Consider the following 27,561-nt stretch of genomic DNA (forward strand, 5'->3'; position numbering starts at 1 on the left):
TTCCAGTGATAGCAAAAGGGATCATTTATTGTCTAAGTACACCATAGTTCTGAGGGCCCCTGATGACAATGTTAGAACTCATTCATATCTAAGTATCCTATGGATGGTAGGAATTCCAATAATACACTACAGATAGAATTATATTATGATTAAATCAGACAACTAATCAATAAAAATATATTATTTCAGCATTAATATCTGTAAGTGAAAATGCTACATAACAATATTAAAGAAAATATAGATTATCGCTTTAGTAATCTTTTCTTTACTATGGTTTCTTGATGCCAACAATTAACTCAGAAAACTGAAGATAGGAATCTAAATAAATCTATGTCAATAAGGAATACCTTTCAGAAATCTGTAGTTAACCATAGGGAATTATAGCACTTCATGAAGCAGACAAATTTTATTTTAAATAATCTTATCTGGAACAGATCTGCTGATGTTGATTTCAAAATTTACTCTACTCTTTCATAACTGCAGGTTTACAAAGAGCACAACTCTAACTGGCTAACTAATTGGCCTTGCCAGAATGCACGTTGTGATATTATGGGAGTAACAGGTATCGTAGACTAATAACAAGAGTAATATGTACATTAAAACAAGGCTTTAAAACATGCCATTTATATGGAATGCAGCATACAAACTATTTTAATCACAGATAAATGGCCACACAAATCTAATCACTTCAGATAAAATGCAATGCTGATGAGTTACTATCCCAACTTGGATTGAATAAAATCTTGGCTAGTATATACAAATGTTTGTCATGCTACTAAAGGTTTAGCTATTTTAATTCAGAACTAGATTATTGCATACATTTTCCTTTGTGAATTTGAATAAACACAACTATTTATAGGCGACGACAGTTTAAAGGATAAAACCCTAATTAAAATAGCAGGGCTGTTAAAAACAAAATATAAAGTTTTTGTTTAAACAAATACAGAACATTTTACCAATGGTAGTGAGATTTCATGGTACGTTATTGTTTTGTTGTATCAAGGGCTTTAGTTTTTTTTGCTTGAAACAGTTTTAATTATTCGCTTTAATTCACCCCATCACAAATAACTGATTTCAAGGAACACACCTTGAAGATTTCAATTGACACATTTGAGAGGAAACTTGATGCATATATGAGGGAGAAGGGACTGGGGGTATAGGAGAGAGGATTAGGAGGGGTCGAGGCTCATGTGTACTATAAACCCCCAGGCACAGATATATTGGTTCAAATGGTCAGTTTCCATCCTGTAACATTCTCTTTCAGACCTCATCTGGAATATAGTGCTCATGTTGGACGCCACACTTTAAGGATGTACTGACATTTGAGCATACAAGATGATAATTAAGTGATATGATTTAAGTCTTTAAAATAATTAAGGGAATTTACATGATAGATAAGGAACTAGCAGAAAAATTCAGGGGACATAATCTTAAAATTAAGAGCTAAGTGGTTAAAATATATCCAGAATACATGTTGACACACAAAGTGATGTGATAAGGCATACCAGAAACAGGCCATAGAAACAGAATCAATTAATGTATTTTGAGAGAGAAGGTATGAACTTGGAAAATAAAGATGTTGAGACATAGAGAAAAGGTGGAGAAATGGAATTCAGAAGAGCTGCCATGAGTGTGGCAGAGTCGAATAGCCTACTCCTGCATAATACAGAATGAGAGTAGTTCTTGCTGAAATGTTTGTCCAATTAGTAGTTATAATTAACCCTAGTTTAAGAAAATTAAAATAATTATCATTGTCAGGGCCACAGAAACACTGTTCATTCCCACGTGACAATTTTATTGTCAAGGGCTCTGAGTTGGATAGATCAAATAGCACATCCTATTTGTATTAGCTGTGGGGCTGAAATAAAACATACAGAACAAAATCACAAAACCATATCATGTGAGGATTAGGCAATGGGTACCAGGGCTTATTTCTATCCCAACAAAATATACATAGTAAACTTATTAAAAAGCAACTTAGTCTAACTCCAAAAAAGGAAACATTTATGACTTGTCCTTTTAGGAATTATTTTATGAACATTCACAATGTTCTATGATTTTTAAAAAATAAGTGCAAAATGAATAAATGAAATAAAAGGAAGAGCAAGGCTGTGAAATGAAAATTAGGATGTAAAACGTGTCACAACAGGTTTAAAGGATTAGCTCAAATCCCCCATAGCCATCTGCATGTTAATGAATTCATGGAAATAATGTTGACAGTGCTAATATATTCATGGAGGAAATTTAAAAGCCCAGCTAAGTACAGTATGAGAGTTGGGTGCATCCACATATTAACTGCAGGGCTAAAGCTAGACAAATATACAATATGAGATAAGTTTGATTATGACAAAGGCATACATGATGGGAGTAATACTCCTTTCTACCCCCATCTCATTCAATAGATGAATCTATGTAATACCATTGCTTGGAGAGGGGGTCAGAAGGGAAACTGAAGGTTGATAGGATCGAGATTTCATTGTAGGAAAGTATTACAATGTTTTCCAGCTGGATATGAATAACATTCAATTATGAAATCCTTATTCACATCTTTAGGTTGGCAAGTGATGTAAGCATTTGGGATGTGAAGTGAGTACATCTATTGAAAAAGGTTCTCTCTCTAACCACTCAATGGTAAATGTAGAGCTTTGAAAAACATAATTGAGAGAACAATAAAAAGTATAACCATTTTCAGTGTTTTGCTTGTATCCCCTCCCTCCTCCACCACATCACTGTAAAATTCTTGCATTTCACACCATCATCAAAATCATCTGCGCATCAGTTCCCTTGGCTCAAAACTATTTGCTTCTTCACTTTGTGAGCAATGAAATTTATATCATAATCACTAGTTCTCTGATCAGTGGTAGGTATAACAGAGTTCACATTTTTACACTGCATTTGCTCATATTATTTTAAAATGCATACTTGCTTTGCAAATTGTCTCAATTTCCGTCCTAATGGGAGATCTGTAACACCCCAATTTGTAAAAGACAAATCGATGTTGGTTTTCACTAAGTTACAGCTAGTGAGATTCTTCCAAACATATAAATCAATAAAAAGCAACAAACTCAAGCAACAGAAGACTGCTGGATAGACTTCTGCTGAACCCGATTTTAACCTAACACAAAAACCTAAAAGCAAAACTAAAAAAAAGCAAAAGTACAACTAATTGAATTGGACTCAAAATAATTGAATTCAACTTGGTAAGTTACTGAGGTAGCAAATCCATATTGATGGACATTATAAGCAACAATAAGTTTGTCATCATGTGTCATTTTCTAAACTAAAAGGAGAAGTCTGAGAAGGGCATCTAATTGTAAGAATTATGCAAATTTGATAAACCAAGACATTGAGGTGATTAATTAGTGTTCAATTACTACATATGTTCATATTGTTATTAGATGCAATGAAGGTATCCAGCATGATTCGTTCAAACAGAAATTCACAGGTAGATAAGAGGAACTCACTCATAAAATTTGCTGAAAATGTAATAGAATTAACATTATTGAGGTAAATCCACAATGCTTACAGAAGTGTTAATTGGATATGTGGCGTCTTCTCACCCTGTTGAAAAAGGATATCAAAACTTGGAGGAATGCTATGAAATGTGGATAGTAATAAAGCATTTTTAAATTAGTACGGCTGTGATCTGCATAGAGTTTAGATCCTACTTCTATTTTTGTGATGGGGTGAATTAAAGTGAATAATTAAAACTGTTTCAAGCAAAAAAAACTAAAGCCCTTGATACAAAACAATAACGTGAAATACATGATAGGATTCCTTTCAATGATTTATGAATCACAGTTGCTAGCAAGGATACAAATACTGCTGATGAGAGGGGAGTGGGGAACAAGTGCCTTAAACAGTCCACAAACCAATGTGAATGTGTATTGTGCTTTTGGAAATCTATTGTACTTTAGGTACAATGGTTTTAACCCTCTGTCTCCTACCTTACTTTGCCAGAAAAATATTCTCTTTTAAAGGGCCTTTTGATAAGAAATAAGAGGTCAATTTATAGCATCATACTTCTTTTTAAAAAAATATGGTAACTGTAGGAGGATGGATAGCTGAAGCTGCATTATGCACTTCACGTTTGTAACTCATCTTTAAGATTAACTAAATTTAATGTTAATTTAAATTCAATTTAAAACCTAATAAAATACCTGAAATGCTGACCTTACTATTAATCTAAACTGCTATTTATCTTTAAATTTAGTCACATCTCAGATTTGAAGAGTCCTTAGCCACACATTACAGCTGCCCAAAAAAGACAACAGCAGATTTTATAGCTACTAGCTAATTCGCTAGTAGATAGTGTTAACTTGAAATGCTGGTGTTAGATGATTTAAGGAATAAATAGGTTCTATATACACAAAAGGCAGTTCGCGATGTTGTAGAAACCGTTTGAAATAGTTACATAAAATGTCTGATGGTCAGAGGTATTTATTATGCCAGGCAAAGTTAATCTTTACTTTCTCATCAAGAGATTTTGTAAAAAATATACACAGAGTCTGGGAAGTAACAGAACAAACACCAAAACTAGGCTCTAGAAGTATGAGTAAATGACAAGCCCTACATAAGCACATGTATAGTGGCTTTATAACTTGAATTGATAGATCTCACATCCTTCACTGCTGCAGGGCTGCTAGAGCTATTGTGATCAACTTAATATATAAATATAAAAATGGAAATCAAATCAAAAGAAATTTAAATAAAAACTATTTAAGTTTCATCAAGCCTGCCCCCTGTATGCACAGTATTCATGTGTGATATAATACTGGGTCTGAGTGGCGACAGAACCAGAGAGCCTCCAGATCTGTGTCATAGTAGCAGCAGAAGGTACAGGCACCAGTGGAAGTGGCAGGTATGTAACTAACACAAAGCTCTCGTGTTATGAAGTTTTACAAATAAATGCCCCCTTTTCTGCATGTACATATCTCATTAAATTTACATGAATGTCCTGAAAGACAAGGTTGTACTGCCAGAGAAAGGCCAGTGCACCCATAACAGCAGCAGATTAAATGTGCCAATTACAAGCAATCTAGTTGCATGTTTTGGTTTTTGTTGTCAGCACATTGATTACGTCAAAGTTGGGGCTGAATTGCAAATCAAAGATTTGTTTAAAATAATTTATGACAGAGGGCATTTGGAGAATACAATGTTGTTTATGCTCAGTTAAGATTGCAAGAACAATCTTTACATTTTATATGGTTTAATCAGAACTTGGACAAAACGTAATTAAGTGTTTATGTCAAAATTTGAGGCATTGTCAAATTATTTGACAGAAAATAATGTTTGAGGATCATAATTGTGCCTTAAAACTTGTGCTTTGGAACTACAACATTTCTAACAGTGTGAATATATTTTCTCTGATATATTACATATCATCCCGTGCTAGCTCTAATTCTTTAGAACCCAAAGCCAAAGCTATAATCCTACTCTTTGTAAGGAAAACAGCAGAGGTCAGAAACGAGGCGTAGAACATTACTAGGAATATGCATAAATCCAGGCATGACCTTTAAGGCTACTTGACCTATTATACAGTACAACGTAAATTTTGTGCACATTTGGGTGCAACTTAGAGTAAATTGGTTTCTTCGAGATACCTAATAAGACCATCATTCCTGATGTTTGCAACAAAAGTCGTCCTTAAAGCAACGGAAAGGAAAAAGAAAACAGATTATGTTTGCCTGGCATTACATGCATATAACTGCGCAAAAGTCATTACCAAATAACATTTTTCCCATGCTATGCCATTGTATTGAAGATATATAATATATACATTGTAATAAACAAAATTCAATAAGTTGTAGCTAGATTTCTACTTTTTGCTTTAAAATGGATTAGTTGCAAATAATTCCACAATGTCCAACTCAACTGTTCTCCATTGCACTGCATTCTTGCAGATATGAATCCAAGTCCTGTTAATCTTCCTATTATAGCAATGTCATATGTACTTCACAACAAACGCCAGGTGACTTGGAACAAACTTTGTTGTCATTCCAATATAGCGTTCACCTCCAATCCACCTTTATTTTCCGACGTTTCTAAAATCTGAAGCTTTAGTTCTTTCACCATGGCTTCCAATTTTTCCCTTGCTTCACGCTCACATCTCAATTCTTCTTGAAGTTCTCTGCGATCTGCCTCAGCTCGATCTAGCCTTTGTCTTAACTCAGCCAACTGTACAATCAATAAGGGGGAAGGGGAGACAAAAAACACAAGTTAAAACTGCCCTGCATTTGATATATCCATTTCACGACCAATTTTATTTGATTAAACCATTACGGCAAGGAATATAAAAATAAAGTTTGTAATCGACATGTTAGCTGCTCATATCAAAATTAAAAGTGATACACTAAACTTTGAATTTTTTTTAGAGACAGCCATCTCACATACTTGGGCGGCTACAATCAAACATGCAGGGTTCTGTTTGTCTAATGAAACAGTCAGCACACCCAGTAGTAATTCCTTGAAGCACTTGAGGCATTTCAATGCACATTCTTTTGTTTTATTTTGAGATAGTCCTTAATTTGTTTAAAATTCTATCACAAATAGCAGCTGCATCCAAAGCAAATATTGCTTACCTGTGCAGTGTACTCAGCCTCTTGGCTCCTCCCCAATGTATGGTCACACATGCAGCCTTGCTTCAGTTGTTCCAGTCGAAACTCTAGCTCCACTTGTTCATCTTGGACTTCATTCATTTTCTGAGCATGCTCAGACTGCAGAGACTTCAGCTCCTGCTGTAACCCAAATTTCTCCTCAGTCAGTTCTTTCAGTTTCATGCTCTTTGTTACTTGTAATAATTCTACCTCCTGAACAGAAAAGCAATTATTTCAATCACTAATCTATTGTAGATTTTTAAGACTTTTTAAAAAAAAAAACACTTAATTGCATCTATTGGGTCTTATATTCATTTATTTAGTAGTCTTGTTGTAAACTCACATTTACAGTTGAATATGGTAGTTTAATCAATAGACTTTGATCTCCATAATGAACAAATGTTTATGATAGTTGTAAAAGCCTTGCTGGCTGATGTATCTAGCAATAATTAGAACACTGCGCATGTTGCAAAAAAAAATTTAGTAATTTAAAAAACAATCATTACAGCAGATCAAGGTTCCCAGACAAGTACCTTTAATTTGACACACAACTCCTCCCTTTCTCTCAATCACATTTATTGGACATGATCATGACATATAAGATTATAGAGATTTTTAAATTATGAGGGATTATGTTAGAGTAGGTGGGCAGAAATGATTTTTACTAGTCGGTGAGTCAGTGACTAGAGGGCATCAATTTAAATTAATTACCAAAAGAGCAAAGAGGGAGATTAGGAGGAATTTTATTTACTCACGGGGTTGGTAGGATGTGAATGCCCTGCTAGGAGCAGTGGTCAAGGTAGAATCCATACCAGCTTTCAAGAGGGAAGTTGACAGATATCTAAAAATGAATAATTTGTAAGGGTATGGGGAAAAGGCAGGTAAATGGAATTGAATGGATTGCTCTTTTAAAAAGACAGCACAGTACACAATGATTCAAATGGCTTTATTCTGTTCTTCTACAATTCTTACTCTCCTGCTATTAGTTCCACAGTAATGTCATGTTCTGTATGTCATTTCATACAGATTTTAAACATTATTCTGTGAACTGTATGAACGAAAACTGAACTGTCAAGTTAATACCAGAAAAGGTATTCTATAGTATACAGTTATGCACAGTTTCACACAGACAGCTTTGTAATAATCCTTTGAGACCCTACTGAAAATCATAATGTCTTTGGAGGAAGTAAAGCTATCCAACAAAACTGAAACAGTATGACAATTACTCGACAATTAATTGATCGAAATGGAATGTGGCATAAGCAAAAGATGGGCAAAATCGCCATCTAGTGGTAATGAAATAAATAACTCAGAAATCTTGTAGACAATGGGGTTAAAATGCAGCATTCACAACAGCATTCAAAAAGGTTTGTAAATATTTAAACCTACAGGTAACTGAATAAATAACACTCTGATCCAAAGCACCCAGAAGAACATCATGTGGAAACCAATGCAGTGAGTCAGCGTGATACGCATTCGATTATTAGAAGAAATTGATATTAAGAATCCTGTTGAAAGTAGTGCCATAATCTGCATGTTCTAACTGGTATATCGGCCTGCAGCATGTCCTCCAACCTGCCTGCTCCACTAGCTTTAGTCGGGTCTTCAACCTTTCTACCCCCATCCTCTGGAACTCCATCCCGGAGCCCCTCCACCTCGCCCCTCCTTTGCCTCCTTCAAGGCCCGTATCAAGACCTTCCTTTACGACCATGCATTCAGTTATCTTCCCTCCTCCATCGCTCTCTGATCCCAACTCGCAGCTCTCGCAGCTTGGGTGCAAACCCCTCACTGTCCAGTGCCTTGGGATGTCCTCCCAACATGAAAGGCGCTACATAAATGCAATTGCTTGTTGTTAAAGAGTGTGCATTGGGGTACAGCTGGAGGTTAACAAGCTAAATGTAGCTTGCAAGATAGCTTGCCATACAGTCTGGCAAGTTTCCCACTGCGTGTCCAGCTAACCAACAACAACAAAATTACATTTATGGAGCGCCTTTCACATCAGGAGGATGTCCCAAGGCACTGGACAGTCAGGAGTCAGCTAAGACCTACCCATTAGGATTAACAGGTACTGAGTGGCTCCCAGTGACTGGTCTACACCTCCAGATCCTGCTGCTGAGCCAGGCTGGTTGGTCTGTTATCAGCATTGCCCTGAAGTAATGCAAACCAGCATGACACAGGAATTGGACAACCAAGACTGCCACGATTCTGACATTCCATTGTGTAATCAGCTCCAAGGAGACCCCAAGTATCTCCCAGTCAAGGAGGATCATCATTATTTGGTCATTTGTTAGCCATTGGCCATTTCCATGGCACAGATTTCTGTTGTTAAAAGTGCATCCTATATACTTTACCATTTGAAGATGTTTTTTCTGCTGAAGTGTGGTATTCAGCTTCTCCTGCTGTTTACAGTAGGTTTTCATGATTTGTTCCACTATTTTTTCATTCTCTTCTTCACAACTCAGCTGATGTGAATTCCTGGCTTCCCTCTCGGTACTTGACAGATTATTGCTCAATTCCATGGCAACATTTTGCATATCTTTCTCTCCAGTATATTCAGCATATTCAGATTTTATGCATTCTTCCAAATTTACAGTACATTGTGGGGCTTGGACGCCTGAAGAAAATTAAGAATTCATAATTTGAATGAATTAGTTACTCATTTATACAATTAACTGCTATTGATTTTCTATTTTTATTTTCAAAATAATCATCAAAATTACGAAAGATTGGTGTAATCACACAACTGCTTGGTGGTGGTGTTCAGGCTGTGACCCTTTAACTGTGGCACAATAAGAATTAAACAAATGAGTATTGTAAGAACAATTGAATATAGAAAAAACTCAACTTTACACTTACAGTAGCATGACACATCCAAATGGAGAAAAAAAAATCTCCAAGTAAAATGTTCATAGGTAAACTTAATTCAACTTGATGCATCACTTTAAAAACATCCACACGTCTACCTTGGTGCTTTCTCTGGATGCCAAGAAAGCCTTCAACCGTGTTGAGTGCAACTTTCTGCTCCCACTGCTTGAGCAGTTGGCATCAGCCAATATGTTCAGACAATGAATTAAATTCTTCTACACCTAAAACTGCAGCAAACAACACAGCCACACATCTCCCCTAAACATCATCTTGAACAAGGTGCTAGACAGGGAATCCTCTTATTTTCACCATGGTCACCGCCATAGCATGTTTCTGCATCCACATTATACAAGCAGGCTGTTTGGAGCACAGAATTGCCTTTTATGCAAACATTATCCTGCTATAAATTTATAACTCTACCACCTCGACCCCAGTACTCTGCAAATCATGCAAGAATATGTGAGTGAATAAGTTGAGAAAAGGCCAGTCAGATATTTTCTGCAGTGCCTCGGGATGTCCTCCTGACGTGAAGGGCACTATATAAATGCAACTGTTGTTGTTGTCGTAGTGCATATTGGAATGCCTGCATCATGCTCACAGTCTATGCTAACACTGCGGATGCACTGAATTGTGAGGGTGCTGTCTTCAGATAAGATGTTAAGTTAAGGTCCCATTATTCAGATGGACCTTCCAGTCCTATGGCACTATTTAAAAATGGAAAGGAGTCTCTTCCAGTGATCTAGATAAAATTGATCATTCAGTTTATGGGTGTTTGTGAGAAACTGCTGTATGAGAATCAGCTGCTGCGTTTGTCTACAAATGCATTCACTACACTTTACAGAAACGTTGTGTAATCTTTGAGATGGTCTCATCATTATGGCTGCTATATCAAATGCATCTATTATTATTTTTGTTATGTTGCACTTACCTGGATTATAGGAGTTTATGTTTAGGATATTTCTCTGCTCCTTTGGAGACAACACAGCACAGGAAATCAATTTCTTATTCACATTTTCCCTCCGATGTTTCACCTCCTCTTCCAGCACAGTGTTTGTGCCCATCATGGATTCTTTATCCACTGTCCTGGTAGCATCTCTACATCGTTGTAAAGGTGGAGCCAATGAGACATTTGGAGCTATAACCTTATCGTACATGTACAGCAGACAGCTGGAGAATTTGAAAACATGGTTTTAGAGAGAATCAGCTATTAACTGGTTTCCCATACAGGCCTGAATTTAATCTTTAGTGGAGTGTTTATTTTAAGTTTTCATTCTCTCACGCCCTCATTTTAATTCTTCAGGCAATATATCGATATAATCAATTTAGTGAATGTTGACTAGGGAACATAATTAGATAAAGAGTTTTAAATAATCTTTTAATAGTAAAATTAGGCTGAGATTAACTTTGCCTCAGTGTATTATGTTAGGTACTACATTTACCCATTGAACCAACAGGGATTTTGCGCTGTATTTCATTTCCACCAGATATCACTTGCAAGCTATACAAATTCACAAGAGGGCACCAGTGATATCAAATATTTTATATCTCAACTGCACTGTCTGGTGCAATTTCCAGTAAATCTGATTTATTTTGAAGTCACAATTGTCATTGGTATTTTGTGGCACCGTATCTAAAATCCTGTGAGGCACTTTGAGACGTCTCGATGATGTGATAAGGCGCCATATTAAATAGGATTATTATTAGCAGCAGCTAATGTTTGCCACCATCTTTTAACAGACATAAAAAATAAGCAGCAGAAAAGCTGTATGTTGTTCCACTACATTTATACCTTGGATGGATAACTGAAGCATGTTGCGGAGTCAGATGATCCACTTCCTGTTTAATAGTTGGGTACCAGTGATGGAATGTCAGACTATGTTGGGAGTCAGACTGCAATTAAGAAACAAAAATGAACAACTCAGATAAGGCAGGTGCAGAGGAAACACTGCATAATTTTCTCACAAAACATTCAGAATCTAATTTGCAATCTGAAACATTTTTCAACGTATTTACCATGAAATAAATCAAAGATCTTCCCAAACTAGAAGCAACTTTCTTCTCATCAAAGGGAGCAGTTGTCTATCAAACTCCACATTGACTTTGTAAAGATTGTCCGATATATTTTGCTGCAGCAAATCTCTTTGTTCAATAAAAGCAATTGGTCAGTGAAAACTAATAACGCAACCATCAGAAACTAAGTGCACTATTTTAGAATGAAATTTAAAATTCCAAAGATTAACATTCCAATGATCCTCGTCTTAATATTCCAATGATGTTTCCCTCATAATGACAGTATGAAGTCTAAAACTCAAAGTTATAACCAGTCTCTTGAGAATTTAAAAGAACATTTGAAACATAACCCTTACTTTACAAAATGTTTTATAAAGCTATTAATCTAAATACATTTTGAATTGGCCAATGTTACCAAAACTTTCTATCATATTTTATGCTGAATATTGTGATGCAGTGGGGTTTATTATGTGATTCAAATTCGAATAAGTTCAAGCCATCTTATTTGCATATTGAAATTAAAAATGTAGGAAGACTTCCTCAATTATAAATACACTTTCAAGAATTTGGTGCATGTAGTTCAAACTGCACAGAACAACACTTTGGCACCATAATTTTTGGTACAATAAATGTAAATCTTCCCTCCCTCTTCTCTCCCGCATCAAAATACATGTTAGAAATTGTTAATCACATTATGTATCTTACAGTACACGTACTTTTCTATCACAGCTCTTCTCCAACATCTCATCCTGGGAGTCCGAATGTACCAATCGTGTTTTCTTCGGCTGAAATTCTTCAGAGACAGACTATAGCAAAAAAGAAAATGAAAGATGTAAGAAGTACACATGCATTTCTTTAAAAAAAATCAAAGAATCAAAAAATAGATGATAATGGACACCATTTATTCCTTAGTTGCACTTGCAAGTAGACTAGTTTTTCATGCTCCAGCAGTGTGACGCCAGGTCATGGGAAGTTATTCGACTTCCAACTTGGATCATGGAATCCAACTACTGGTTAACACATTTGCACTTTACTGCAAGTTTTCTGTTTAGTCAAGCTGGTATCCTTTACTTAATAGTAGTGATTGCAGAAAGCACTATTTGGAAGATGAATAAAAGTACTTTATTGACATTTGAGGCTCTATTTTCATTTCTTGTAAACTGACAATTGAGTAACTGAGTAACGGGTAATCTCCACAAGAGTCGGCGGTTAAAGTGGGGACATACTCTTGTTACTTGTTCAAGATCATAACAATTGCACCTCAACCAATGTCAATTTCAAAAATTAAGTTTAACCAATTTGTTTAAACATATGTTGTTATTGTAAGTACCAACAACCAGGCAGTTGGAGACGGGACTAAAATTGGAGTGTTCCCAAGACTTTGTAGATTACTTTATTCCCTCAAAGGTTTTAAAGGGCAAGAAAAAAAATATTTTTTTGATCTTTCACCTGTGTATTTTAATTTTCCAATAAGTTTATTCTTTTCTGGATTTTGTACACTTTTTTCAGGGTTTTTTGCTCAATTGTTTGCTGTTGTGTTTTTTAATTTCTTCTCATTTTTATGCTTGGCTGCCACATTTTCCTACAAAATACAGTCACCACACTTTATAGTAAATCTTGTGAAATGCTTTGAGACATGCTGCCGCCATGAAAGGTTCTATACCAAATGTAAGGACTTTTTTGGTTCTTGCTGGCAAAGAGTCACAAAAATGTAGACAGATGGACAAAATAAACACAACCAATAGACAGACAATCAGATAGAGAAACAGATCAGCAGGGAACAATTAGAAACAGCCTAAGGACAAAAAGAAAATATATGAACACAAGAGGGGGAAAATGGGTTGACCAGCAGGTAGTCTTTGTTTTGTGTCGAAGCACCTTGCACTGGGGAATAATTTTTCAGCTTCATGGTGCAGATGGCTGCATAAGTTAAAACTTCATGCTGGTTAAGTTACTGCTGGCAAGAACCATGTTGGGGTATTTCTCTGCTCCTTTGGAGACAACACAGCCTCACAATAAGGTTTATACAGATTATAAGGTTTCTTTTTGTACGCTAGAACCTACTTAAGTAATGTAAAAGACATCCCAGTACTAGGACCATTGGATAGTACACAAAGTAAAAATGGCACCAGTACATTCAGAACCTCATGTTTGTCAACGTTTAAAATCATTATATGAAGGCACAATAAAGAAGGAGGTCAGGTGTCCACACACCTGCCAATAGATTGAATTAAGCCCAGATGAATCAATAAAGCTTTAACATGATTTCCAACAGAAACTCTTCATACATTCAGTTTACATTGGTGACATCTTTTTTCTGTCCATTTAAAAACAGAACAGAAAACTATTGCAATTAGAGACAGAAGTGGAATAAAATTGGGTAAAAACTCCATTAACACACTTGGTGTCATTTTTGCTTTGTCAGCCACTTGTCTAATTTTAGTAGGTTAAATAATGAATTACAATTGTGTGTTTCTTCTATAAAAATTACTGTTAGTATGACTGACAGGTAGCTTAAAACTCCTAAAATGTAATGCACTCAGATGATATATACTGGCTATGCTATGACTGGTCAATCTCTCTTATAAAACATAGGCAATAGTCATTAAGAGTGCTCCAAAATAATTACCCTGCAACATTATAATTTACCACAGTGCCAGCTGTTTTGTGAGAGCAAATCAGTTTCCTGCTGCATCACAACAGTCCCATCCAGCTGATACCAAAATCATAAGCAAATCTCTTGCATTTTGAAACATTCATTATTTACTGATGGTTTTCTGTATCATTTTTCAGTTAGAAAAGTTCTAGAGCAGTGGAAATTAGGATGATATTATCAGCAACTGCAAAAATACAACCTGTGGTTTTGAGATTACTTTATATACGTGGCTTCAACATCATTTTACAAAATAAATCTACATTCGATTAAAAGTAAGGGGCCAACTGGAAATGGGTATGGTTGATTCCTTTTAAGTTTAACAAGTAAACAGCAGCAATACATATTGTTGTCATTCCATAAGTTAAGTTAGCTGGCAACTAAAGGGTTCCACTATATTAAAACTCAGCAACTAAAGAATTTCCCCACCTACGGTTTATGAAATTATGGCTTATTTCAGGAAAATGATTCATTTATTCCACCAATACATCAGTGTTGTGAAAAGTCTCTCACTTTTCTTAAACTCCTACTGTAAAAACAATTTTCAAATTCTGTCTCTCCTACTTCAAAAAAAACATATTATAAAAAGTTTTCAGTTTCACAAATCTTTTAGAACTATACTGCATAAGCAAGGTTAGAACTTACTCATATATTGTGTCAGGTCAGCTCATATTCACTCATATGCATGTCAGCTTGGCTCAGTTGGTAGCACTCTCCGAGTCAGAAGGTTGTGGGTACAAGTCACACATTGGGATTTGAACTTACATCACCTAAGCTGACACTGCATGGTAGTGCTAGGTGTATGTTGCATTGTTAGAATTGCAGTTCTTCAGATGATATATTCGTCTGCTCATTTAGGTGGATGTTAAAGATCCCATGGCACTACTCTCCTGGTGACCTGGCCAGCAATCCCCCAAATAAAATGGGTCATTCATTTCATGGCTGCACAATGGGGCATTTGCCTACAAATACAGTCGCTCCACTTCAGTTAAACGTGTCAAGACCTCCCAAAGTAAAAGGCAATGCACCAAATATAAGAAATATTATTACTGTCATAAATGACAGTTCTGGACAAAAATAAATTATTTGAAAAATGTAACAAGCCTCACATTTGATACAGCCACATATCACATCATTGAGACGTCCCAAAACGCTTCATAGGATTTACTGTAAAATGGAATGTTTATGTATTTTGTCAGCAAAACTCAACAGCCAGTTATATACAGCAATGTCTTACAAACAACCATGGAGTTATTTGGGGGACCCTTTGGAGGACATCATGAGAAACTCCCTTCTCTTTTCAAATAGTGCCATGGGATCTTTAACATCTACCTGAACTGGCAGGTTGGGCTCTCCACCCTGCTCGCCACCCTCAATGGTCCCAACCACGCTGCTCGGGTCCAAATCCCTGACTGTCCAGCGCCTTGGGACGTCCTCCCAACGCGAAAGGCACTATACACACGTAATTTGGTTTTGCACTGTACAGCAGTGGTTAGTTTCCACAAACTGAATGATCCAAGTGCTAGTTGATGCAAAGATATTTGACAACAACCAGCAAATCTAGATCAATCCATGAATTTAGATATTTTGACTGGAACAAAAATTGTCTGCCCAATAACACAGCTGGTATTAGAATTTTTCTGGGGAGGAAATATCCAGTACAGAACTTAATAGAACTCATAATACCAGTTTTGCAATCTTATTTTATTTAGAGATGCAGTCACAATATCATGGTTTAAAAATATTGTGCAGCTATTTCTAAACTGGAATCCCAGGATAATGGTTGTCAATGAGGGAAAAGAGAGCGGAGAAGTGACTCTTTATTTCAACAAAAATTACATTGAACCACACAGCCATCAGCAAACTGGTAATGCTCTCTGGTTACTATAAACACATGTTCAGTGTTTTTAAAGTAAACCACTAAGAACACTGAACAGGCCAAAGTCAGCTGGATTACATATTTTGTGTCTAGACATATACTAACGACACAGCCATCAAATCAATCATAAATACTATCATTCAAATTGTGGTCTGGAGTAGAAATTATGCCATATATAATGTTTAGAACAAGTCAATCAAACACAATCTATTGATCAATAGATAGGTTTCAGCATTATTCTGGCATTAATTCATAAAGTTAAACATATCTACTACCACTTATTATTTCCTCTTTTAAAAAGTAGTAATAATCTACTTTCAAACAAAGTATGTTCTCTTTCCTGGGCAAGAGCTGCTAAGAAATATTACATGTATGTGAATTTTATGCAATACACGGAGGCAGGAGAAATTTGAACCGAGATAATAAAACACTGAAATTGCATGGATTTAGAATTATTAAGAATTTGGAAGTTAAGAATTCTTAACTTGGATTAAGACCTCGTATTGAACACTTTTGTGCCTTATTATTGTAGAAAATTACATCATCACATTACAAGTGTATCGACTCTGAAGGCTTGTATGTGTGCAGACATTAGTGAAACCTGCAATCAACCAACCTACACCTAATGGTAGCAATTGCTGGAAAATTGAGTAAAGGAGTATAAGAAGCATCCAAACTTCTTTTCTCCAATTACTTGCAATTATTACCTTTTGTTTTTATCAGCTATTTATTCAGCATCTGAGAGTACTGTACCAATACCAAGTACCTGAATTGCACCATGGAACCTGTAATGCCCCTCAGCTCAAGAAAGCATGTGTATTAAATCAATAAATAATATTTAAAAAATACAGACAGAATAAAGACAAAATGCTGTATGAAACATTAACAGCATTCTTTTGACTGAAGGTGTGGAAACTGTGCTTTGCTCTCCCACATAGCACAATGGTGTCATAAAACACAGCCTGAGCCATAACATCCTGCAGTCATTCGAGTTGAAAATCATTTGTAAAGTTTGAGCAATATCCTATACAGTAAAACTCACATAAGTCGTATCAATCGGGTCCATAACATTCAATACGACTTATGCAAAATATGAGTTGCAGGCAAACTGAATAAATCATAGAAAATCTGATTTAATCAATAATCTACACTGCACATGTATAATTCAATGCAACCGGTAAGTGTGCATGCGGTAGTTCGTCCCTGCAGTTGCTAAGTGCGCATGAGGTGATGGGTCAAGACTACATTTCCCCCAATTCAATGTGTCTTGACCCGTCCCCGCAATCGCACTTACTGGCAAGCGTTGGATCGCATTGAATCACGGGAAATGAAATTCTTCTGCCCATGCATCACCAGATCAAGACAACGTTTCCTGAGATTCAAAGCGGCTGGTAGGAAACAGAATGGGACTCAAGTGAATATACAATTTAGTATGTATGATTTATAATGATAAAACTTAAGCAAGTTTTACTGTATTACCTATACCAAAAGTTGTCTCCAATTCTTGGAGCTGCATTTCTTATGAGGAACTATTTATCTCTTAACAAACCAACCAGTACAGTATTGTTCTTATCTATTCGAAGCAGCAAGCTCAGGATGAAGCACTCTCTGTCATTACAGATTCTTTTATTAGATAACATTTCAAATGACTTCTAAACCAGAAGTCATTGCTTAATATATTTAACAACTTCCATTTATCTTGCACCTTTTACATACACATTAAGGCATTAAGGTGCATTTAAGGCAATTGGGAGCAAGTAGTTTAAACATTGTTGGATTTTTTAAACATACTTTAAAAATATGTTCAGTTAGCTTATGGCACTCAATGGCACAAAGTTTTGCATTGTGTATAAAAATAGGCCATAACTGCAAAAGCTTTCTACATTTATTCATTGATGCACACACACACATTGAAAGATACATGCTTTCCAGCAGGAGTCACACCATCTTGTGATAAGAAGCCAAAATCTCAATTATGGGTTTCTGTCCCCCAAGCCTAAAGCAGTAAAAGTAGGAATTGTCTCAGCACTGACACAGTAGAGATCAATTAAATCAGCACAAACAGGAATCCAACATATCTGCCTAGCTTTACACAGCACCACACCAGGCACTACACTTACTAACTAAGCCATTGGAGGATTATTTAGAATGGAATCAAAAAGCATTAATTATTAAATTGACCATATATTGATTGGCAGCATTACAAGCCTGTATTTATTGACTGGCTTACTAACTTGGATGCCTCCAGGCATTTGCTGAATCACAAAGCATAAATTCCTTTTGAAGCCATTCCCTGTCTGGTATCCGAAGGCTGGCTCCCTGCTACAACTATAGACTACTGCCAAACAACAATCTTTTACATTTGAAAAATAATTAAAATAGGAACATTTCCTGTTAGATTTTTTTCACTTTAATTGATAGAAAACAGTTTGTATTTAAAGTATTCTCTTCTGCTAACTTTACCATCTCAAGAAGTGAATTCTAATTTGCAATAATTGATAAGCCAAAACCCCGAGTTGCATATTCAAATGAAAGTTAATAAGTAAACTATCCGATGAAACTTGAACATAATTCCAGAAAATTCCAATAACAAACCAACCAGATAGCTTGCGTTCCAACTGTGGTGAAGCTGAAAAAGAAACAACTCATCAGTCCACAAATACTCTGTCATCAGTTTGTTTCTGCCTCCATTTCCAATCTTAGTGTTTTTTCTCTTTTTTTTGCTCCACCCAAAGGAGACCCAATGTTTTGATTCTCTACCCCAATCAATAGCTGTATCTATACTAAAAGGTATAACTTACAAATATTAAAGTTAAAGGGTTTCTGATGAGATGTATAACCAAGATCCCACATTACAGTTCAGGTTTTGAAAACGAAAAGGATGTTTCTCTCTCCCACTGCCCGAGCTATTAATCCTCAAGATTATTTTGTCATTTATCTCATGGTTGTTTGTGGGATCTTGCTAGTGCAAATGGCTGCCATGAAGCAGTAACCTGTAAACCTCTTTGAAATATCAAACATGAAAAAGCACTATAAAAATTCAAGTCACTTTTTTCTTACTTAAAAGTAGATTAAGAAAAATTTAAGTAAATACCCACCAGTATACCATGGAATAAATTTAAAAACATTTGACAGCACTGCCTTATATATATATATATATATATATTAGGTACATCAAAGGAATTTGGAACATATCACTGGTATTAAGTACTAAGCTTTAGAATTTCTTAATAGACAAATAGAGTGTTAGGATTGAGACTCATTTCTGTAATTCACGCACACACCAAGGCCACAAACTCAACCTCACGAGCATGTGGAGAATCTGAACAGGCTCCAGATGCTTGATACCTGAGGGCAAAAAAAAAAGGCAAAAAAGAGAAAATAAATCCAGTTGGTTTTTGAATCCATCCTGGTACACGTTGGTACCACAAAGTCTGGAGCAAGTCGGCTTCCAGGTATTTTATGTGCCAAAGAAAAAAAATGGAGAAAAACATTATATACATGTTTTTAAAGGGTTCAGTCTCCAAAATATTTCTGTCTCCAAATCCAGCCTGTAACAGTCATTAGAGAAAGAGCAGCCCAACAATTTCCCTCTAAGGGAAATGCCTGGGTTCTGCTCAACAATGCCCATGACCTAAAATGACCTCAGTTTAATGGTCTGCAGATGTGAATCCACATACTACTATGACAAAGTGAGTTGGTGAACCATCTCCCTGCAGCACTAATCCAATGTAATCTTATGTTTCTTACCAGAATCAAGCTGAAAACATTGAGGCTCAAACCACTGCATATTTAAATGAAATTAATTCTGGATGGTAATAACCTATGTTTATATTTTACATTTTCCCCCTAATAAATCATATGATGCTTAATAATTAAACAATTAAAAATAATATGGGGCTCACGCTAACTAAGTGACTAAATACACTGAATGGTACGGTGTTCACTATACATACAATGTCCCAGCTTCAATTCCTGGTTAAGACAAAGAAAGCTGTCACCCAGGGTTAGGGTAGTGGTGTTAGCAATATCGATGGATCAGAATAAAAAATACCCAGAATTTCCACTCCTTGACATTCATGACCGCTATCTACAACAACAACAAGATTTCATTTATAGAGCGCCTTTCACGTCGGGTGGACGTCCCAAGGCGCTGGACAGTTGGATCGGGATCCGAGCAGGGGGGAAATGGTCAGGGTGGGGGGAGGGAAGGGAGGGAGCGAGGAGGGGGTAGAGAGTCAAGAGGGGAGCTGAAGGCACAGTTGAAGAGAAAGGTCTTGAGACCGGCCTTGAAGGAGGAAAGGGAGGAAGCGGCGAAGGCACTGAGGGATGGAGTTCCAGAGCCTCGGGGCTGAGAGGCTGAAGGCCCGGCCACCGATGGTAGGGCGGTTGGGGCGGGGGATGTGGAACAGACCGGAGCCAGAGGAACGGAGGGTACGGGCAGGTAGGTTGGGGGATAGTAGGTCGGAGAGAGCAAGGCCGTGAATGGCCTTGTAGGTGAGGATGAGGATCTTGAATTCGAAGATCTTGAAATCTAATTGTCCCTGCAAGAGCAATGCAGATGTGTTGAAGATGGTGGAGGATAAGATCAAGCACACTTGACTGTGATGCTCCCACAGTTGACATGAAGACAGTTGGCAAGTTGACAAAACATGTCAAAGATCTCACTTGGCCATGATATCAAAGGGCCTGTGGAACCATACAACAGCAATAACCGTCTCCTTAGGTCTTTGAGGACATGAGAAAAGAGAAGCAGTAAATTTGTTTCAGATATTACTGTGTGATAGTTGTTGGGGGGGTGGGGGAGGGGGATGGTGGTGAAGGGGAGGGAAAGAACCGTCGACATCCCTTTTATGAATTGGAAATACCAGTGATGTCACCTTAGTGTGGGGAGGGGAAATGTAGGGATTTCGGGCATGGGTGGAAACCGAGCGTAATTAGTCACTTGTTTCCAAGTCAAACACAATGTGGTTATCACAAGCCTAACCACAGCAGACGGAGAGATCACCTATTGGCACTTACACTTCCTGTTCTTGCATTGCGCTATCAACCACACAAGCATTCACATACTTAACACCTACAATTTTCTCATACATAGAGAATTACGGTACTTTAATTGGTTACAAATAGACTCACTCTAAATGAAACTTGCCAATTAATAACAAAGCTAGTGCAGTTCAAAGGTTTAGCATTGTTCATCAAAAAATCCCACCAATACCAATGAGCTGACTTTTGCTTTAGAGAACGCAGAAATTACAATTACTGTTTACTGGTATATTTCAGCATAAAGGCATAAACAAAACAGCCCCAAAAGAGAATAAATAATTAAATCAATAGCAAATAAATGTCCAGACAGCAAATTAGAAAGGTTATGGGTGCAAAGATATAAGGCTCAACTGGGACTATTAAACTGAATATAACTTAAGATAAGGTTTTCAGGAAAGATACGGTCAACAGAAACATATTTAAAGACACTTGATAAGTTAAGATAATTGAGCCAGGACGGAAAAAAAAAAAAGCCAGGAATATGAAATACTATGGTAAGATGTGTTTAAAGAGAAAAGGACCAGACCAAGATTTGGAGTTTGCTGCAGACCATTAGGCCAAAATAACCTTATGACATCAGAATTATCCTTCTGATGTGAGAAAAGTGAGAAAAACACATATAGTAGTCTTCATCAAACCCAGCATAAAGTCATAATGTCCAAGAGCTCTGAACTTGTCAATGCAGTAGATAACCACTTTTTGGAAGGTACATCAGAGCCAGCCTCGATCTGGATCTTGTGAATGATTCAGATTTCAGAGTTACCAAAGCAGCTGAATTAGGAACACAGGAAAACAAGAACAGCAGAAGGCCATTCAACCCATCAAACCTTTATCCAGTTTATTAGATCTTTGCAGAGTTTTTAATCATTTTACTTTACTTCCACTCATTCCTACTAACCAAGTGTATTCTCTCTCTTTTAAACGTACTTATTGATTCCATCTCTACAGGATTCTGGGGTAATTGGGGATGAGTAACCATGGCACTACAAGTTTCAATCTGACTTGCGAGCCAGAACTCTAGCATCAACTTCAAATGGGCAAACTAATAAGGGAACGCAATTGGCTGCTGCGTTCGCCCGCAAATATACAGTCAATTCACTTTACAGTGTATTCTGTGAAGCGCTTTGGGACGTCCTCCCGACATGAAAAGCGCTATATCAAATGCAAGGATTATTATTATTATTATCGAAGACCCAAGAGAAAACTGGAAAAGGGACATAGCGGCAGATGCAAAACAATAACGTTTGCCAAGTACCTTGGACTCAATTACTATAATCAACTGAATGCCCACAACACTATTTAGTTGTAAATCTTAGTTAATCTGTGATCTAATTGCTATCAATAATTTACCAGCTATAAGTTACAGTTAGGCATGGGCTCTAAAGGGATGGGCACCAAAGAATCTTCAGAATCCAAACAGATCAGAGTAAACGATTTCAATCCAATGGAACTTTGATCTCACTTATTATCCACTTCCCAGTCAGACCTGCTTTATGATTCCAAAGCGCAAGATTTCTGAGAACAAAGAACTTTGAATGAAATGCCGGTAATTCTGAAAAAAAATCAATGATAATTTTGTATCTCAGCATTTTAGAGGCCAGTGTTTTTGGGTCCAGTCCTATTCTTTGTTATGCTTAGATTCGGATTGATTCTATTCAAGTTGCAATTAAATAGAATTAAATATTTGGTGTAAATCAAATTCACTTTGAGAAGGGTTGAGCGGCCAATAAAATATTGAAAATGTTTATTTACTGAATAGTACTTATACTACCTTCCAAACAATGGCCGAAATACATTGAAATAGAATTTGCGTTTGCACATTTTCTTTTTTCTTATTTCTTCCTCCAACTCCGTCACATTGTATGCCTCCGACCATACTTCACACCCCACACAGCCGAAACCACGCCTTCGTCACCTCATGCCTTGACTATTCCAATGTCCTCCTTGCTGGAGTCCCCAGCTCAATTATCCATAAAATCCAATTAATTCAAAATTCCGAACTCTCACAACACCAGTCCTTGCCAGGCCTCACCGGCTCCCTTTCACACCCCGACTCAGTATGAGGCTACACCATCCTTAAGCACGCCAAGACGCTACCCTGCATGAAAGGGGTATGTAAATGCAAGTTGTTGTTTCCAAAACTATAAGTAACAACTTGTATTCGAACAACACCCTTCATGCAGGATAGTGTCCGTTCCATAAAGTTTCTCCCCATGGTACCAAATCACTGAGAATCAGAGTATGCACTGTCAGTGTGAAGTTAACGGAAGTTATCTTCAGTTCCAATTGGATTTTCCCTGGAATTTGGGGAGAATTGAAATTCATGTAATCTTCTCAAAAAAAAGAATACCTTGATTATATATATCCGCTCAAAGGGTACCGATATTTGCTAAGGTTCACACACTTCTTGTACCGAGCAATCTTATTTCCTACAATTTTGCCCTGTACAAATAATTTGTCTGCATAAACAGCAAGGAAGAGAACGTCACAATGTGTGGGTTACAGAACACTCACTATTAAGCTTTGTGATGCCGGTAACATGTTTGAAGCTGAACAGAATCAGGTGCCCAAACTCAGAACTGATCCTAACAAAGATCTGAATCAACAGTTTCATTGCTCTCCAGTCAGGCACAAGGCACTGAAGGCAAAAAAAAAATCCACTTCCCTGATGGAAATGATGTGAAACAAACCTTTTAATGGTACTTTTTCATATGACTGCATATATTTGAATTTTCTTGGTTGATTAAAATATTCCAAGCCATTATAATTGATGCCAGCATTTTAGTGTGGCTACCAAGGAAACTGCCCACATATTCTCAAAAATATGAAGTTGAAGAAATCAGTTCTGTATGTTTTGTGGTCCTCATGATCAATTTTAGTATAGAATGTAGAGTATATTAGTAGCAAGGACCAAAGGATGAGATCAGATGGTACCTTTCAGGCTTTTACTCAGGATTTTCCTGCCGGCCTGGGTTATTGGGAAAAAATCCAAAATCTATATCATATTTGAATTAAGTGAAGCATTGATAACTACTGGACACTGGCATGTATTGTGATTTGTAGTTATGTACCCTAAATACAACTGCATTATAATCATTGTATTTAAAATGCTACAATTATTTTAGCGCTTTGGTTCGTCCTCCCGACGTGAAAGGTGCTATACAAATGTAATCTTGTGCTTGTTGTTGTAGAATTATGCACAATTGCTGTTGTTACCCTTTTATGTTGCCTATTAACTGAGGCCAGTATGCAATAGTCTAAGAGTATACTAAACCATGGCACAAATATCAAAACGAAGGAAGCAGTCTGAACAAAAGATCCTAATATTCCAATTAACTGAAATCCAATGGCATAATAAAAAATGAACTACAAGGTAAACTATTGACCCATGGGCTACAGAAGTGACCTTGTACATGAAATAATACTTCTAACCTTCAGCTTCAAGCGTTATAACTCTTTGGTTCTTTTGCAACCCTGTCTGGCATTGCCTTACATCACAGTACAAAATCCTGCTTTTTTTTCTGAAACCAACACAATAAGTAAATGAATATAGGAAATCAGTGAACTAGACTTGAAAACTTCTTAAATACACAAAGTGATGCAATTTTAATCTACCTGTTATACAATATTTATAAGGCAAGTGGACCTAAAGCCAAAATACCAAATGCTTGAGATTTTGCTACTCAGGCTCCAATGAGTAAATATATCAAACCCATGGGCTATCCTCCATTTTATAACCAAAGTGAAATATAAAATATACACTACAAGTGTATGTTCATGTTGTGCTTGAAACATTCTGACCTTAACAGTGCAAATGGATCAACCCTGTAATCATATCTGCAGCTTACCTTTGCTAGTGTCCTTTTACGTTGATTATTAAAGCTGAATTTCTCTTTTATATCTTCTAGAAGATCCTGCAGGAATTTCTCCTCGGGTGTTTCTGAGTATTTACGGCCTAGCTGCACATAGCAGCGCCATTTGGCTGAGTCAAAGCCCCAGTGACATGTTCTCTTGTCTGGAGATCTATGTGAATGCAGTACAAACTTCTGGGGAGAAAACAACATGTGGCAGTCCAGACACTGAACGCAGGCTGCTTCAGGATGGTTGTAAAACTGTGGTACAAATAGTCCATGGCATTTTCCAAGACATCGGTGTTCCACTTCAAAACTGGAAACAGTCTCCTGTAGTTGAGCAAGGCATGTTTTGCCAGAGAGCTTATTGGCATCGGAAAGAAGAATGCCAGGATGAATCAGAGCATTACACAATCTTTGAGCATCAGTTTGTGTTATAAGTCCACAAGATGGGGCATTGAAAGGCAAAATGCCCAAGACCTTGAGAATTTGGAGTTGCTCTGCTGTACACCTCGAGCAATAAATATACAGTTCATCACAGACTGTGTTAATTTGTTGTAGGGAGAAATCTCGAAGCACTGAGTTTAACACCTGTGGCAAGCAAAGCCTCTTCTCACCACCAACCACAAAGCAGGAGATAGTCTCCCCCTCCAGAGAAGTGTGAGTAAGATCAGTTGAACTGTCAGAGGGTATCAGCAAAGGTCCAGGCAATACAGGAGGCGATGTCATCGGCGCAAATCCCCCTGGTGACATGCAGTCTTGTGGACAGCGGGCTGAGAAAGCTGCTGGCCCACCAAGGGAGCTCTGGCTACTGAGGTGGAATTGTGCTAATGTATGTTTGAGGCCAGGCTTAAGATCTAATGGACAAACATCTGATATGAGACATCTTTTGGACACGTCTGTGTGTATTCCTTCTGTCACTCGAAACTCCTCTCCACCTTCCTGTTTTATTCCTGATGCTTTGAGTATCTCCTCTGACTTTGCACCATTCAGTTCTTTTCCTGCTTTGCTGAAAATTCTCTCTCCCATTACTTCTTCACTCAAGGGTTCTTTCTTCATCCTTTCAACCAAGGTTACACCAACCTCCACTCTCAAAGCTCCTTGTATACTTGTCATTGCTACTCATAAAAAAAACTTTCCAGGTAATGCGTGTTTTTTTCCCCACCAACCACGCTTAAATAATAAAGCTTCTTCCCAAAAAAATCAGCACAGGCTTGTAGAAGTCTCCCGTGTGCATTTCATCGCACCGTTTTCTGACATCATTGATAAAGATTGGCTTTCTGTAACAATTTGTCTTCAAAAGTCACCTAATTATTTTATGAAACATATATTATTTTAGTACTTCCACCGTTACACTTGCCTCGTGCAATCACTCCAAGCCACACGGTCCCAACATGCATACTCCCATTTTTCTCGGAATTTGCAGTTCGTACAAATCTGCTGTAGAGAGTCGCGACACAGGTATTTTCTCAACACTGATTTGATTTTGACCGCTGGCGAGCAATTCTAATCGGATTCCACTTGGATCAAACCCACTGCTTCATATGTCTACCGATATCAATTGCCAGCAAGTCCTTAATCCCGCTCTCTGCAATGTTGCTGTTGTCTCACCCTTCCTTCCTTCTTCCGAAAGTGTATTTTAAATCAAGTCAATCCAAAGCTCTCCGACCCGGGTCATCGAAGACTGACATTTGCCAAAGTGTGGAGGGGGGAGGGTGGTGGGGGGGGGGGGAGAGGAGAGCAGGAACAACGGACGAAGCACAGCTGCGTTCCGTAATAGTAAAGATGATGATTTCCCGCAGGAACAATTTAAATATGTGGATTGGATCTTCACTCGGGTCAGTCAGTCAGTCAGTCAGTCAGTCTGTGCTGCTCAAATCCTGGCCAGTGGAGGGATGGGGGAGGGGAAGAGGGAGTGAGAGTGTAATGTGTGTGTGTGTGTGTGTGTGTGTGGTGCTGGTGGTGGGGGAGAAGGAGGGTTGAGAGATGGACGCCTGACAGCTCGAACCACGATTCTCCTTTCCCTTTTTTTTTTCAGGCAGCTTCGATTTTTCTTTGAAAATAAAATAAAATTTAAAAAATAAATAAATAAATAGATAGTTTTTTTTTGGGGGGGGTGGGGGGGGGGTGGGGGGCGGAAAAAAAAAAAGAAAAAGAATCTTACTGCCTCACAACAGCCAGAGGGGTCCCACCAGGTCGCGTGTTCTTGTCCCTTTCCAAACCCCCCCCTCACCCTCCAACCCCCAGAGCTCGTCCCTGTCTGACCGACACTGAGCTGTCACCGCTCGAGCCCTCCTCTCACACACACACAGGACAAACGGCCCTTACCTCACCCTCTCCCTCACACTCCCTCACACTCACACACACACTAATAACCGCTCCTACCTCCTCGCCTTTCGCTCCTCGGCGTCCAGCGCGGTTTTTTTTTTCCCCACAACGTGACGGCGATCTATCAACGGAGAGCTCCGAAATCCGCCTCTTCTTCTTCTTCTTCTTCTTTTCTCCCCTTCGGTCTCTCTTCTCTCCGTCTCTCACACACGACCCCAGACTCTAGACTCCAGCCTCGCCGCCGCCACCGCCGCCGCAGACAACAGCCACTGACACCAATGACGTCACCGCTGCACAGAAAGCGTCGACGTCAGCGCCACCCACGCAGAAAAC

The 27,561-nt window shown here is 37.7% G+C and overlaps 1 protein-coding gene across 5 annotated transcripts; it reads right to left on the bottom strand.

Annotated features, from left to right (window-relative positions):
- skila (SKI-like proto-oncogene a) lies at positions 1-27,561 on the bottom strand. 5 transcript variants are annotated; one of them, XM_007903540.2, is made up of 8 exons: positions 27,286-27,561; positions 24,898-26,207; positions 12,188-12,277; positions 11,251-11,351; positions 10,390-10,556; positions 8,948-9,210; positions 6,582-6,809; positions 1-6,177 (listed from the first exon to the last, which is right to left on the bottom strand). In XM_007903540.2, the coding sequence occupies exons 2-8, from the start codon at positions 26,014-26,016 to the stop codon at positions 5,995-5,997; spliced, it is 2,151 nt and encodes a 716-aa protein (XP_007901731.1). In that variant the 5' UTR covers positions 26,017-26,207; positions 27,286-27,561; the 3' UTR covers positions 1-5,994. The 5 variants fall into 5 exon arrangements, with proteins under 5 accessions (XP_007901731.1, XP_007901819.1, XP_007901779.1 ...); XM_007903628.2 differs by having other exon boundaries at positions 6,582-6,734; positions 10,390-10,628; XM_007903588.2 differs by having other exon boundaries at positions 6,582-6,737; positions 10,390-10,628.

This window comes from Callorhinchus milii, unplaced genomic scaffold (assembly GCF_018977255.1).
Source record: "Callorhinchus milii isolate IMCB2004 unplaced genomic scaffold, IMCB_Cmil_1.0 Scaffold11, whole genome shotgun sequence".
Taxonomy (NCBI): Eukaryota; Metazoa; Chordata; class Chondrichthyes; order Chimaeriformes; family Callorhinchidae; genus Callorhinchus; species Callorhinchus milii.

Coding starts and splice junctions, on each gene's coding strand:
- skila (XM_007903472.2), bottom strand. CDS start 26,016: ATGACAAGTATACAAGGAGCTTTGAGAGTGGAGGTTGGTGTAACCTTG. Junction 6,810..8,947: donor AGAAAAAACATCTTCAAATG/GTAAAGTATATA, acceptor TTTTCTGTTCAG/GAGGTAGAATTATTACAAGT. Junction 6,178..6,581: donor AGGCTGAGTACACTGCACAG/GTAAGCAATATT, acceptor TTGATTGTACAG/TTGGCTGAGTTAAGACAAAG.